This window comes from Symphalangus syndactylus, chromosome 15, assembly GCF_028878055.3.
Source record: "Symphalangus syndactylus isolate Jambi chromosome 15, NHGRI_mSymSyn1-v2.1_pri, whole genome shotgun sequence".
Classification (NCBI taxonomy): Eukaryota; Metazoa; Chordata; class Mammalia; order Primates; family Hylobatidae; genus Symphalangus; species Symphalangus syndactylus.
In genome coordinates, this window is record NC_072437.2 from 81,973,360 (window position 1) to 81,988,100 (window position 14,741).

A 14,741-nucleotide genomic window follows, 5' to 3' on the forward strand; every position below is an offset into this window, starting at 1 on the left:
AATTCAAACTCCAGTCATTTCCTATCACTTAATCCAACTGTTGCCTTACTGCTGCCCAGGTGTTTTTATTTCCCCCCATTTTTATTAGTATTCTCCCACCTGAAACATTTTCCTTCACCCTAAAACTTGTGAAAAGTCACTTCAAATAACATTGCTTTTCTGACCTACCAAAGGTCAAATCTATACCATCTGTGAACTTTGCTTATGTCATTTTGAAAACCCAAGTTCCAGGTACAGTCTAAGAAACAATTTGTAAAACTGTCTCAGTGAATTCACCTAACCAAAACTTGTTCCTTCATAGGTTGAATGAGATCAAGATTTCTAACTCTTAAGTTTCTGATTATTTGATTTAATATTTCATGTTGCTTAAAACTATTACTTAGCCCTTATATTGCCAAATAACTGCCACATGCATACATATCTTATTATAATATTATACACTCCTTGGGGACAAGAACCATATTTGATTATACCTAAGCATTTGTTTTTTTGGCTCACAAACACAGCAAAAAGTAAATCAGTTAATTCTCTCTTAAAGGAGAAAATAGTGTTATCACATGATCATAAAGAACTTTATCTTTCTGTTTTTAAAAATAGAAGTTCTCCTTGGTTTTTCTTATGACAATATTAATAGTATATTTTCTTGATTAAGCAGATTTCTTATGACAATATTAACAGTATATTTTCTTGATTAAGCAGATTTTATCTAATAGGCATTGAAATAGGCTTTGAATATATGTAGCACATCAAACATCCCTATTCCTATTCAAGAAGCTTAAAATCATCAGATAATCATGAAAACAAAATCTAATTACAAACTGTAATAAGCATTATAGAAGAAAAGAAGGTGCTATTAAACAGTTATTAACAAAGAACCTAAGTTTAGATTGGTATGTCAGAGGCAGCCTCTCAAAAAGTGAGTTTAGCCTTAAAGTGGAATGAATGTGAGATGGCATAGGGGATATTCAGGCTAAAATAACAGCATGTGCAAAGGCCTAGAAGAAGAATGGATGAAAACTGAAAAACTTTCTGAAAGGTCAAGTACAACTGGAATGAAGAAAGTTGGGGGAAAGAAGCATGATGAAGCCGGCAGTAAGCAAAGACAGAAAGAAATTACCTTAAAATAAACGGAAAGGCTTAAAAGGGGTTCTGGCCAAGTGAGTTACCTGAACAGATTTCCATTTTAAGAATATGATTCTGACTGTAAGATACAATATTAGAAAAAGACAAGACATATGCAGGAGGCTCTGTGAGGAAGCTACTACATGCAGTGCATTAAATGAGAGCTGATGTTATGTTAGAGCAATGACAATAAGGATGGAAAAAAAAAGATGAAGATATATTTTAAAGTAATGATCAAGATGTAGAGAGCAAGGAAAAGAAATTATCAGGAATGACTCAGGTTTCTAAAGTGAAGAACTGCATTAAGAAATGATATTTATCAAAATAAAGACAACTAAAGAAGGAAATTTGAGGGGCTAGGTAATCAAGAGTTAAGTTTATGACCTGTTGAGACTGATAAGCCTATGAGAATGCAAGCGGAGATGTTATGAAGGCAAGATGACTTTACCAGTCTAAGGCTAAGAAGAGAAGTCTGGAGTAGTGATAGGCATTCAGAAGCCGATAGCATACAAACTGTCTTTACAGCCATGGGGACCAATGATTACCTAGGGAAAAGGTAGTAAGTATAAAGAAGACTCAGAAAACCTAGGAAACAGAGTCTGACAGAAGAGAGAAATCTGAAAGACAGACTGAAAAGGAATGGCCAGAAGAGTGGGAAGAAAATGGAAGATTATCACAAAATGCAAAATAGAGTGCTTCAAGGAGGGCAAACAAAGGTCAACTAGGCCTAATCGTGCTGAAAGGTCAAGATTTCCTGGTCAAATTGACTGGTAAAGAAGAAATGGAGTGGTGGAGGGCAGCTTTTGAATATATGTGAGACTAGGAAAAAAGTTAATCTAGGATCTAAAAAGTTGTTATAATTTTTTAAAAATCAGTATAAAGATACTTTAAAATTTTTCAACCTCGTGTAGTTTCTCTTAATGAGCCAGTAAAGCATGTTCTTACCATGACATATTCAACCTTGACAACAGTGAGAAGGCAAAAACCAACCACCAAAGTTCTAATACTGCAGCACCGAACAGGTCATGCTTAACAGCTTCATATTTTTAAATTAAACTTTCTCTTTTATCCCATTTTTTAAATCGAGATGGGGACTATGTTGCCTAGGTTGGTCTTGAACTCCTGAGCTCAAGTGATCCTCCTATCTTGGCCTCCCAAAGTGATGGGATTATAGGTGTGAAATTAAACTTTCTAAACAAGAAATAAAGTTGACGTGTTTTGTATTTCTGAAGCTAATGCTGCAAAAGCTGAATCTAAATTACTAAAAAATTAAAATGGTTTTCCTAAAAAGAAAATTTCCACATAAGTTTCAAATAAGTTTCAAAAGAAAAAAAAAATGTCCACCTTAACATTTAACATTTGAATGTCTAATGCATTCCAGGCACACCACTGTGATAACTTTACCCACTTTTTTCTCACCAAGGACTTGCAGGGAAATGTTATGTTCTACGGCAATTCCATCAGTTATACGAATACACAAAGCAATGAAGCAATGAAGCCTGCCTATTTTTTAAGTTTTCAGACACTCTTAAAAATTCCTTATGGGCACTGGCCTTACCTCTTCATTAGCTTTATAAGAAGTAAAAACGGCACTAGATTTTGAATTGAAAAAACAGCCTTGAATCCTAGCTCTGCTTTACTGCTATGCATGTAACCTTAGACAACTTGCCCTCTCTAAACACTCAGCAAGTTTCAGTTTATTCACCAATAAAATAGAAAAAAAACTTAACTCACAAGATTACTGAGTGGCTAAATATGGTAGACATTAACTGAATCTAATACTAACATTTTTCATCACTTCTATGATCTGAAATTCTGAATTACATACTATTCTTATTTCTAATGAATATAAACCAAGTAATTCCACTCTTAAAATTTATGTATTCATTAGAGAACTAACTTGGAGCAATGACTTTATTAAAATTAGCATCGTTCTTTACATTTAATAGTACAGTATTCTACCATTGAAATAGATGTGTAATGATACTAAACACACACATCTATTTTTTCACTCCTTCCCTAAAACCCCACTAAAATGACAGAAAAGCAATTTGTTAAGATATAAAGACATAAGCCCACAAAAACTGAGGCAGATGAAAAGACAATAGCAAAAAAATCTGAAAGCTGGAAAGCAGACAGTTGAGTGACAAATGACTTAGCAAACACTAGAAAATCAAATCTTTAGCAAACAATGGAGAATGCCAAGAACAAACCCAATTTAAACTGCAAAATCCCCAAAAGACTCAGGAATTGGCAGTACCACATCTATATAAGTGGGATGTGGGGGGAGAAGGTGCTAAAATTAAAAAGATTGTTTAGAAGTCAGTTTAAGAAGTAACCAGTCCTACAGATTCCCAACTGTCCCTCCCTAATCCCAAGAAAAAAAAAGGAATATTGTCTGAAGAAGGTAAAACATAAGATCACAGGACTAAGGAAACCAGGCACAGCAAAACGCAGAACATACTGAATACAAGGTTGAGTGAAGAAACATATCTGGGGATCCCCCAAAACCTTTCATTCCACATCCCCCTCACCGCCCACCCCACAGAATGCTTGTAGAAAGGCCTTCAATTCCAAGCAAGAAATCAGAAGAGCCTTCTTATAGGGATCTAACCAGCTAGGAGGATATACAAGAAGAAACCGACACTAGAAGTCCTCCAACCAAACAGCCCAGCCAGGTTACCATATAGGAAAGCTAACAATTGACAAGCCATGCTCAGAATTTCTAATTAGCATTTTAATTCCTTACCCTTACACATGACTACCAACTATCTGAGGAAAGGCTGTAAGATGAAAGATAAAGACCAAAGCAAACAAAAAGTAAGAAAATAAAATCTGGAGGAAACACCACATACAAAGAAAAAAAAAAAACTTTTAAAAAAAGCTAACATTTTATATATTCAGATAGCTAAGAAAAAAATACTATCATTATTAAAATAGAATAGTACACTATTAAAAAGGAGCAAAAAAAAAAGCTTTTGCAAATTAAATATGTGATAAGGGAAATGGAAACTCAATAGAGCAAAAAGAAAAACAGATGAAAAATAGTTGAGAAAACACAAGAAAATTAGAAGACCAGTCAAGAAGGTCCATTATCCAAATAAGAGGAGTTTGAGAAAGAGAGAAAAAATGGAAAGACATAATCAACAACCCAACTCAAGAAAAAGTCCCAGAATGAAAAGATGTTTCCGAACTGAAAGGGTTCACCAAGTACTCAGCACAGTGGATGAAAACAGGCCCACACAAAAATCCATCATGGCAAAACTTCACAACACTGGAAACAAAATCTTATAAAGGTTTTAGAGGTTTTAAAAATGAGGGGAAGAAAAGGAAGGAGAAGGAAAAGGAAGGGAAGGAAAAACAAAATACACAGGTCACATACAATATATAAGAAATCAGAATGACTTCAGATTTCTCAAAAGCAATATGGATGTTAGAAAGCAATGGCACAAAATATAAGAGAACGTAACTTCCCCACCTGGTATTCTTTACCTAAGAAAGTGTCAAGAGTAAACTAAAGCCATTTTAAAACAAGTAAACTAAGAATAAAGACACTAGTCTCTGGAAAACGAAGATCCAACACAAGAGAAAGTGAAAGGAATCCCAGAACAATAGTTGTGTACCAAGCAAAGAAGGCAACCAGTCAAGAATGGAGGTCAGTGGGATATGAGACTTCCTGAGAAAGATAAAATTGTTAACAATATCTGATATTGGAACATCCTAAGAGGCATCTGATGAAAAGTGGATTTAGTGATAAACAGAGAAAACTAGGCAAAGAGGTAAAAAAAGACAATGAACTCCAGTCAGATTACTCTGTGGTAAAGTTAACAGTCAACAAGCCACACGGAAAAAGAATTTTTAAAAATAATTATATATATATATATAGTAAAGACAGGATCTTGCTATATTGCCCAAACTAATCTCAAACTCCTGGTCTCAAGCAATCCTCTCACCTTGGCCTCCCAAAGTGCTGGAATTATAGGCATGAGCCACCATAGCCAGCCTCACACTGCAAATTTCTAATCAGCTCTTTAATCCTTTAACACTTATTTGCAAGCAGACAATCAAGACTTACCAGACATCTAAGGAAAGGTTCTACAGGAAAGGTAGAGCCCAAAACATACAAAAATGGGAAGAGGGTGGGGAAAGGAGGGGCAACTTGGAGAAAACAGACAGCACTGACAGATGAAAACTTGGGGCAGGGGAAAGGAGGGGCAACTTGGAGAAAACAGACAGCGCTGACAGATGAAAACTTGGGAGTGGAGGAAAACCCATTTCTATAATAGACAGGTGGGGATGGGGCAGGGAAGCAGCCACAAAACACTGTACAGGACAGGAAAAGTAATATTCGACAAGAATACTGAATAATCAATAGTGATAACTACTGGAAGAAGGGTACTGGGAAAAAAGGAGACCAGGTAGGTATATGGTAACAACAAAATTAAATCTTCGTTTTCTATCCAGGAAGTTAATAAAGACAAAAATAAATGAAAGGTGTATTTTATTTAACAAATACTTACATAGGGCATATGAGTTAGACAAAGTTCTAGGGAATTTCCAAATTCACTTAATTCTTGTATCAACTCCATGAGGTAACTACTATTGTCATCATTTTTTTAATGAGAAAACTGAACCATAAAGAGGATAAATAGCCCAATGTTACACAAAACTAGTAAATGACAAGAAAAATCAAATCTAGGCAATCTAACTCCACAGTCCATGCTCCTAACCAGCAGACTATATTACATATCTAGTAGTAAGACAAGCAAGTTATTCAGGGACTGGGAGGTAAATACCACAATAATCATCTAAAAGAGGTGAAAGTGATTGTTTCTAGGAAAGGAAAACTGCAAAGTAAGGGTGCAGGAAGCTCTTCCATTTATTTCTTGGAAAACCATTTAAACTATCTTTAAACTGTGCATGTATACCTTGAAAAAAACTTTAAAAATTATAATTTCGTATTTTAGTTAACAAAGTATTTTAACTGATACTACTGCCATCCTGAGAAGTAGGCAAAATGAGTACTACTCCTATTTTATAGGTAACACACATGCGTCTTAAATATTTGAGGACCTACTATAAAACAGGCACTGTACTTTGCAGACAGACATCAATTTGCCTAAAAATGTTGATGAGAGATACAAAAAAGCAAGTCTTTTTATTCAGGTCTTTTCCATTTGTTGCATAAATTACATGATCCTGCATCTCTCACAATTGTGCTTAAGATGAGGGACAATATAAACTTTAAATCATGACAAAAATCAGAGAAATGTCTGCTAATTAATTCAAAAAAATACTTCATCCCTGCCCTTGAGGAACATCTAGTCTTGTGGGAAAGATTGGTAAACATAATTATAATTGAATGTGTACAGTGCTTAAATAGAGGAATATTAAAAAGTGCTAAGGTAACAATGTCCCCTGAGTGAAAAGAATGCTTTAAAGAGAACATCTGAGCTGAGTCTTGAAGGATGAATAGAAGTTTGACTCATTTCACATTAAGAGGCTGTGCTAATAACAATCACAAAACATAAAAGATGAAATACCTGTATTTTCCCATTCTTGTAAAGGAGAATTCACAGTTCATGTTATAGTCTAAGACATTAAGACTTTTTTTTTTTTTTTTTTTTTTTTTGAGACAGGGTCCTGCTCTGCCACCCAGGCTGGAGTGTAGTGGCATGATCCCAGCTCACTGCAGCCTTGACCTCCAGGGCTCAGGTGATCCTACCACCTCAGCCTTCCAGGTAGCTGGAACTACAGGCATGCGCCACCATGCCTGGCTAATTTTTGTATTTTTTTGTAGAGACAGCGTTTTGCCATGTTGCCCAGGCTGGTCTCAAATTTCTGGGCTCAAGCAATCCGCCCGCCTCAGCCTCCCAAAGTGCTGGGATTACAGGTGTGAGCCACCGCACACGGCCTGATATTAAGACCTTTTAAATAAGAATGATTTTTTTTAAAATAAGATACATAATCTTAACATCCTGATCCATGTTTATAGTCTCTCCCAGTGAGCGACTGAAGGCACTTTCCACATGTCTAAACATTTTATAATCTAAAGTGTTAGAGTATTATTTCAAAAGATGATTAAAAGACAACCATCTTCATCTGTCCTACTGCCCAAGTTATATTGTTAACACATTTCCTGATTCATAATATTGAAATTATGTATGTATTCCCTCTCTCCTGAGACTAATGGTGACCAAGCCCAGAAGATGCAAGTGACAACAGAAGCCACCATGGGAAGAAAGGTTTTAAAAGTTTGTTTTTTAATCACATCACTGTTTCCTCTTGTAGTTATTCTTAAATTATCTTCCAAGGGCAAATTTAAATGAAAATTAACTTCTTTTTCCAAACTGTAGTGATAAATAATCTTCAGTAAAACACAATAAGAATGTAATATATATCTTTTCTGATCTTACAAGGTGTTTTAGGGCGACATTCTGATTTCACAGAATTTAAGATACCGCTGAAACAAAAATTTTCTGGTTTTTAATCACGAAACTTTGATGTTAACTAACCAAGGCCCAAATAGGTAGTAAATTCAAAACAGTCCCTGCTCTTGAGGAACTCCTGGTCTTGTGGGAGAGACTGGTAAACATAATTATAATTGAATGCGTACAGTGTCTGAAGACAACTTGTTTTATTAGATCTGTATTTCCTGATTTCTCAGTATGTCTTTTTGTCCCTTTCTAGAATTCCATAATTTCCACCTTATTAATCCTTTTCTCAATTATTATCTGGAAAAATTAATTTTATATTAATATCCTAAACTGGGACCCTATTCCTATAGTTAAAAATCTAGCTCAAAGTAGCATCATCTGACTTTAATTGTCTGGAAGAGCAAGCTATGGAAAATCCTATCATGTCCTACCAATAGGAGGAAAAAGAGGTGAAAGTCAAGCCAGGAGACCACAAATGGCAATTACAAAATCATGGCAAGTTTGAATTCAAAATGAGTGTTTTCGTTTGTGTATTTTACCCGTCTTTTGTTTCTCTAAACTTAGCATCCACATAATATAGCTGTTTTTATAGCGGCTTCACTCAAATCATAACCTTCTGACTTAAAAAACATTAATATTTGTGGTAATTCTTTTAAAATTACAGATAAGTATTAGCATGATAAAATTAAAGGTTTAACAATAATAATGGAACAATAAAGGAAACTACCTCCTAAAACTTTATCTTTTAGAGTACAGTTTTGTACAAATAATACAGAACACATTTGGTTAGGTAACAAGGTTTTAATTACCTGACTATTAGAAAAATAATAAAAATCTTGAAAGACAAGATTTTATCAATTTAACCATGTCTTTATCTTATCTTTTAAACAACTAAATAACACGAACCTCACTGAAACATTTGACCTGTTTTCTTTTTCTAAAATTACAACTATTTTGCAATATGCTCAATTTTTCCAAAGCAAAACCCACATATAGAATATAAATGCTTAAATTCGCTTGATGAAAGTTCAATCACAAAACCCCCCAACTAACACTAAAATAATTAAATATCTTGCATGCTTACTCCAAATTCCACCGTGAAAATGATGTCTTTTCATAACTCCTATAATAGCATTTTAATCAAGGTTAGTAACAGACTGGAAAATTTGTGAAAAGAACATTATTTTAAAAATCAACATGAAAGATTTCACAACTTTTCTAGCCAGTCAGCTTCAAAGACACAATTTGATTCAATAAGCGTTACTGGCATATTATTTCCAATCTAAGTGAAAAAACGCTTGGTTTAATAATGTACTTTAGACTTTCCGTATCTTTTTGGTAAGGAAAGAAAGGAACAGGTGGAGTAGATTAGCCAGAGACCAAGGTCTTATTTTCATGCCTCTATAAATTCAATCCTCCAAGACTTACTTTCTCTATTCTTTAAAATGGCTACCACCTTGATCTACCATGCAAAAGAAAAAATGTACAGTATACTATCAAGATAAGTCTGGTTACTTTGATAGTTTATGTCCTCCTTTCCCGCAAAATTAGATTCCCATTCCTTTACTGTTCAGATAAAATGACCATTAAAAAAAAGTACGCAAAAGTTGGTCAGTTGGAGTATGAGGGCAACCTACATAACCCAGATTAAGTCATCTTTCCTACCGTATCTGACTAGGAAAAGCAGGCAACAATATCTTTCACAGACTAAGGTCAAACACAGTAGAAATGAAAAAGGGATGTCTAGTAAAGGAGAACAAACGTGGGAACCACAACCCCCCGAGAGATTATTTTAGCAGCTCAAAATAGATTAACTGTTATGTGGGTTAGCAAAAATTAAGCTTTCCAAAATTAATATTTCTAAAAAGCATTTTATAGATAATAAAACCACTTGGTGCCCCCAAACCTGTTTTTAATGTGAACACATGCTCAACAACTATTCTGAAAATATTGTTTACATATTACTATTATTTCCTACCCACTCTGAAAACATTCCATAACTCTTGCTCTATAAAACTTCCCATAAAAATGCATTTTTCACATACAAAAATGAAAACAATATACAATGTTTTAGACTAATTTTGTGCATACATACAGCTACTAAATAGATTAACTTCAAATCTGTTGAATGTCTCCAGAAATATGACATGATCTTACCTCTCATCCTCGCCATCCACCAGGGGTGTCGTCAGCGGTAGCACCTTCAACGGGAAAAGAGAAGCAGAGGCTGCTAGGCTGCTGCTACTCCCATCTGAAACTGCTGACATTCCCCCACTGTCACCACTGATAGTCTGAGGTAAGCCAACTAAGGAGGGCTCCGCTGCACGCCTGGCATCTTCAATTTGGCTTCCAATTGCCTGAGCTAATGATTGTGCAGAGAACTGGGTAGAACTTAGTGGTATCTGTTGTGCCAAAGGCAAATTTATATTAGTTGCTATCAAGGGAGGTTGACTAACACTTTGAACCAAATTACCATTTTGGGTGGCAGGGGTTTGTGCTATATTTTGTGGTGGAACCAAGTTTGTTGGGGCAGAAGGCATTCCAGAAGGACCAGTTGAACTAACCTGACTTGTAACAGAAATACTACTAGCAGAGGGCAAAGGACTAACTGCAGGCAACTGCTGTGAAACAATTCCTTGAGCTACTGGTTCTATTCCTTGTGGCTGGGGAGGCACAGTTAACAAGGAACTTTGGGATGCAATAACCAATTGTTGAGGAAGGCTTGGAGCGCTAGTTTGAACTCCCTGATGAATAATCCCAGTTTGAGCAGGTGGAACCATTTGCGAAGATGGAGGAGCACCTTGCTGAATAACTGAAGGTGGAACCTGGGTAGAGGGCTGCTGCACTGCAGTAGGTATGTTTGCTTGCTGACCAATATTTGCAATCTGACTGCCAGTAGGTACAGCAGACACTGATGCCTGAGCCTGGCCAACAGGCTGGACAGATGCCCCTGCAGGTTGTGCTGGGACTGCTGTGGGCTGCACTGGCAGCTGGATACCCTGTGGCTGAGCCACAGGAATCACTGTTGTTCCTGCTCCTACTCCTGCAGAACTGGGCTGTCCGGAGGACATCGCTGTTTGAAGAATTGGCTGCTGTTGTACATACTCTGAAGCAGGATTTTGAGTCACTGATTTGACATGGCCTGGGGCCATCTGTGTAGAAACCATTGGTTGCTGTTGTCCATACTGTAACTGTTGGGGTGGTGGTGCCCCTGGAAGGGGAGTTTGCACTGGAGGAGCCGCCTGAGAATATGGTAGCTGCGGCTGAGCCAAACTGGAAATGGAAGGCTGCTGACTTAAAGCTGAAGTTACACCAACCACATTTACAGGCGATGGCTGGATACCAGCTGCAGCACTCATAGTGGCTTGCAGAGGTACTGGCTGAAGACCTTGCTTTTGCTGATAGCTCAGTTCTTGAGACTGTAATTGTACTTGTGAGATCTGTGACTGAGAAATACTCTGTGGTATACTAACTGCTGGAATACTCTGTGGACCAGTGCTACCAAAATCCATCTGTTGGAGGGTCACACCTTGGAGAGCTGGTTGTTGCTGCTGTTGTTGCTGCTGCTGCACCACCACAGTAGGGGCTCCCATCTCTCCACTTCCCACACTCTCTGCATAGTGACTCAGTGTGCTGACACTACTGCTCACTGAACTCCCACTTGGGCTCTCCCTTTCAGAAGTCACTTCTATCGGATTTTGCTTTACAGTCTCCACCACTTTATTTATCAGCACACCTTCTGTAGCAGGTACAGCATTTTCTTTTTCATAGAACTCAGTGCAAGTCCATCTACCTTTTTTAAAGGGCTCAGAACTAGAATCTAACTTCACAACTCTGAACCTCGAAGTGTTAACTGTTGGTTGTTGCTGCTGACTTGAAACCGATCCCCCAGTTATCCCTGCAGCTGCATTAGGAACACTGTTAACAGCAGCGGAGGAAGAAATAGTACCATTTCCCAAGCCACTCAAGATATTCACATTAACACCACTGGTAACTCCAGGCCCAACACTCACACTAGCAGCACTAGGAATATTGCTTGTACTTATATTAACATTACCAAGCATGCTGCTTGTCACATTAGGATTAAAACTACCCACAGCAGTAATGTTAACATTAGTTACTGTACTAGTGCCAGTAACAGAATTTATACCTATTCCGCCTGTAGTACTTGGAGCACGCATATTAGTCATTACAGATGCAGATGAACCACTGGATGATACAGCAGAAGTTGGTGCAACTGGTGTGATACTGTCAGAGCTTCCAGTTGTAGAGAGTTTTCTAGATACTGGGCTTGAGGGTGGCCCACCAGGAATGGATGCACTGGCCACAGCAACATGAGATGGATGGTGGTGCCCATGTTGGAGGTGGTGCCCATGATGAATGTGATGGTGGTGATGGAGGTGGTGTGGATGAGCATTCCCATTGATCACAACATTCTGTTGTGGAAGGTGAGGCAAATGAGGCTGAGGAAGGTGGGGCTGGTTGGGAGAGACTGCCCCAGGTGTCTCAGCTTCCTGGAAGTTATTTAGGGTCTCTTCTGAGGAGCTGCGTTCGGGCTCCCCTAAGTCAGTAGCCCTGGAAAGTGACACATCAAGGATCTCCGAAGAAGAGAGATCTTCCGTGTGAGATTCATCCAGATCATCATAGCTCTCAGTGTCCTCTGCTATACTGTTGTTAGAGCTGATACTAGCGGAGATCTGAGCAGGAGTAACGCTAGTTATCTGGAAGCCACTTTTCTTTTTCATTTGAGTTCCGCCTGGCGCAAGAGGCTGTGCCTGCAGCTGAGCCTGCGAAAGGAGGTTCAGGCTTTGTGGAGGCGGAGGCTGTGGTCCCGACGTAGATGCTGCTGCAGGGGGCGGCGGCTGAAGCAGCGACGGAGGCGGAAAATCCTCGGAAGATGTGGCATTACTACCGACGCCGGTACCTGCTGCATTGAGAGCAGAGGCGCTGCCACTACCGCTGCCCCTTCGAGGGAACATTGCCGGGTGCGCCATCTTCCTAGCGCTAATGTCTGCAGCGGCGGCGGCCGCGGCGGTGGACTCAGGCGGCTGGTGCATTGTGTTGGGTACCGGGGACGCGGAGGAGACGAGTGCAATTTCCTTCTGCACCGTAATCTTTGTATTCGAGACGCCGGAGAGGAAAACGGGACCTGACGCTCCGCCTGGCGCGATTCCTCCTCCTCAGCCGAAGGCGCCGGTCGCTCCTGCCTTCGAGAGCGAGCTTCGGAAAGGAGGATGAACGAGGGTGAACAGGGCGGCCGGGGACCCGAAGGGGGGATCCCTTCAGTCCTTCGCCATTCACTTTCCCTTCTAGCCTCACACCCCCCTTTATATTTCGCTTCACGTGGGGTGCGGGGCAGGAGGGAGGGGGAGAGCGCAGGAAAGGGAGGAAAAGCGAGAAATGCCCACCTTCTCCGGCCAACTCCGAAGCCGCCTCAGCCCCCTCCTCCCGCCGCGGCGGCGGCCGCTGCAAAGCCCTCCCGGCCGCTCTGCACAGAGGCAGCGCCGAGCAAGTGCCTTCCCCTCGCCACCCCCGGGGCCGCCGCCGCCAGCGAGCACCGAGCTCAGTGTCGCTCAAACCTCCCCTCCTGGCCCCGCTCGGCCCTCCCCCCGCGCCCCGCAGACCCTTTCAAACCCCCTGGGCTCGCGGCGGCTGCTCGGTGAGGAAACGCTGGCCGCTGCTGGGGCCGGGGCGACGCGGCTGCGAGCGGGGCGGCGGCGAGGCGCCCGGTACGGTGAGCCCAGCAACAAGGCGCGGGCGGGCGCGCAGAGACGCCGGGTCCTCGCGGAGCACGGCCGGGGCGCGGCGGCGGCGGTGGCAGCGGGAGCCCAGGGACCGCTCCATCACTGGCAGCCATGGAGCCCGAGCATTTTCCTCCCTCAGGGCAGGAGCCTCGGCTCGGCACACGTCCTCGGGGAGGAAGGGGCCGGCGCCCGAGCCTCCCCGGAGGGCGGCGGGACGTGCGCTAGGGCGGAGGGTGCGACCCTCTCTTGTCCTCTTCCTCCGCAGCCGGCTCTTCCTCACCCCGCTGCTCCCGCGACCGGGCGGGAGGGGGCCGCAGGCGGCGGCGGCTCCTTTCTCGGCGGCGTTGGTGGCCAGACGGGCTGGTGCAGCGACTGCAGCCGACGCCGTTCAAAGGAACGAGGTGGGGTTGGTTGGTGTCGGCAAACGGGGCGGGGGAGTGGGTGGGTGCCGAGGGAGGGTGTCGGGCGGGGAAGGGGCTGTGGTGGTTGTTACTAGTGCTCTTCTTCGGCTCCCCCGGCTTCACCGTATCCCCCAGTCTCTCGCGGCATCGGGAGGGGAGGGACCAGCACGGAGCGCAGGAGGAGGAGGGGCGACCGCCGGCGAGAGGAGGCGGTGGTGGCGGGGGGGAGGGGGAGGCGGAGGGGAAGGAGGGAAGATGGCGTCTGCGCATGCGCCTCGGAGCCGCAGACATAAAGCCGAGTCTGGCGGGGCAGGAGGCGGCGGGTCTTCGGGCCTAGGCGAGCGCCGGATCTCCCGACGGAAATTGCCGAAGGCTGGCAGAGGCCCCGAAGCCGGGAGTGGCGGAGCCGGAGGGGGGAGTGGGGGTGGGGAGTTTCGGCCGAAGGAGCGAATCCGGGTCGCACTGCGTGATTCGGCCCGGTGGGGGTGGGCAGGGTGCGCGCCTGCCGCGCGCGCAGTTAGGTGTGTCCGCTCTTTTCACACTCGCGGCCGGCGCGCGCGGGCACGCGGCAGAGGAGGGGGCGCGGCGCGGAAGGGCCAGCGGAGGCGGCGGGAGCGCCGGCGCGTGGTGTGCGCGCCATGGGTGGTGTCCACCGCCTGCGGAATGGGTAATGAGGCTTTTCTCCGCAGCAACAGCATCACGAGTTTCAGTTCCCTGGAGCCCGCCGCTGCCGCTGCTGCCGCTGCCACGACATGAGTCAGGCTTTCTTCCCAGGCGCGTGGTGGCGGAAACCTCCTCCCCCTCGCCGCACCTGGGCTCGCCCCCGGCCCTTGCCTCCTCGGGGGATGCCCTAGGGCCGGGAGCTGCGGGTTCTACGGAAGGCCGGTGGCTCCCGGTGATAGGTGTTGTCTTTTGTGCAGTGCAGTTGCTGCCATGCGGTCCCCTCGCCCTTCAACGGGCAGGGGCGAGGCGGCCGGGCAGATGTTGCAGCTGTTTCCAGTTAACTGCCTGAGCTCCTCTGGGGTAGGCTCTTCCCT

The 14,741-nt window shown here is 42.8% G+C and overlaps 1 protein-coding gene across 4 annotated transcripts in view; it reads right to left on the reverse strand.

Annotated features, from left to right (window-relative positions):
* TSC22D1 (TSC22 domain family member 1) overlaps positions 1–14,376 on the reverse strand; it is a 154,128-nt gene extending 139,752 nt beyond the window's left edge. Inside the window, exon 1 of one of the 4 annotated variants that reach the window (XR_008651457.2) lies at positions 9,717–13,096. Coding sequence is in view for 3 of the 4 variants with exons in the window: in XM_055245231.2 (XP_055101206.1) it covers positions 9,717–12,616 (2,900 nt within the window). In the remaining variant the exon portion in view is untranslated. Of the gene's footprint in view, positions 1–9,716 lie in introns of all 4 variants that reach the window. The other 3 variants (XM_055245231.2, XM_063619092.1, XM_055245232.2) reach the window with 3 other exon arrangements.
* Positions 14,377–14,741: the final 365 nt, after the last annotated feature.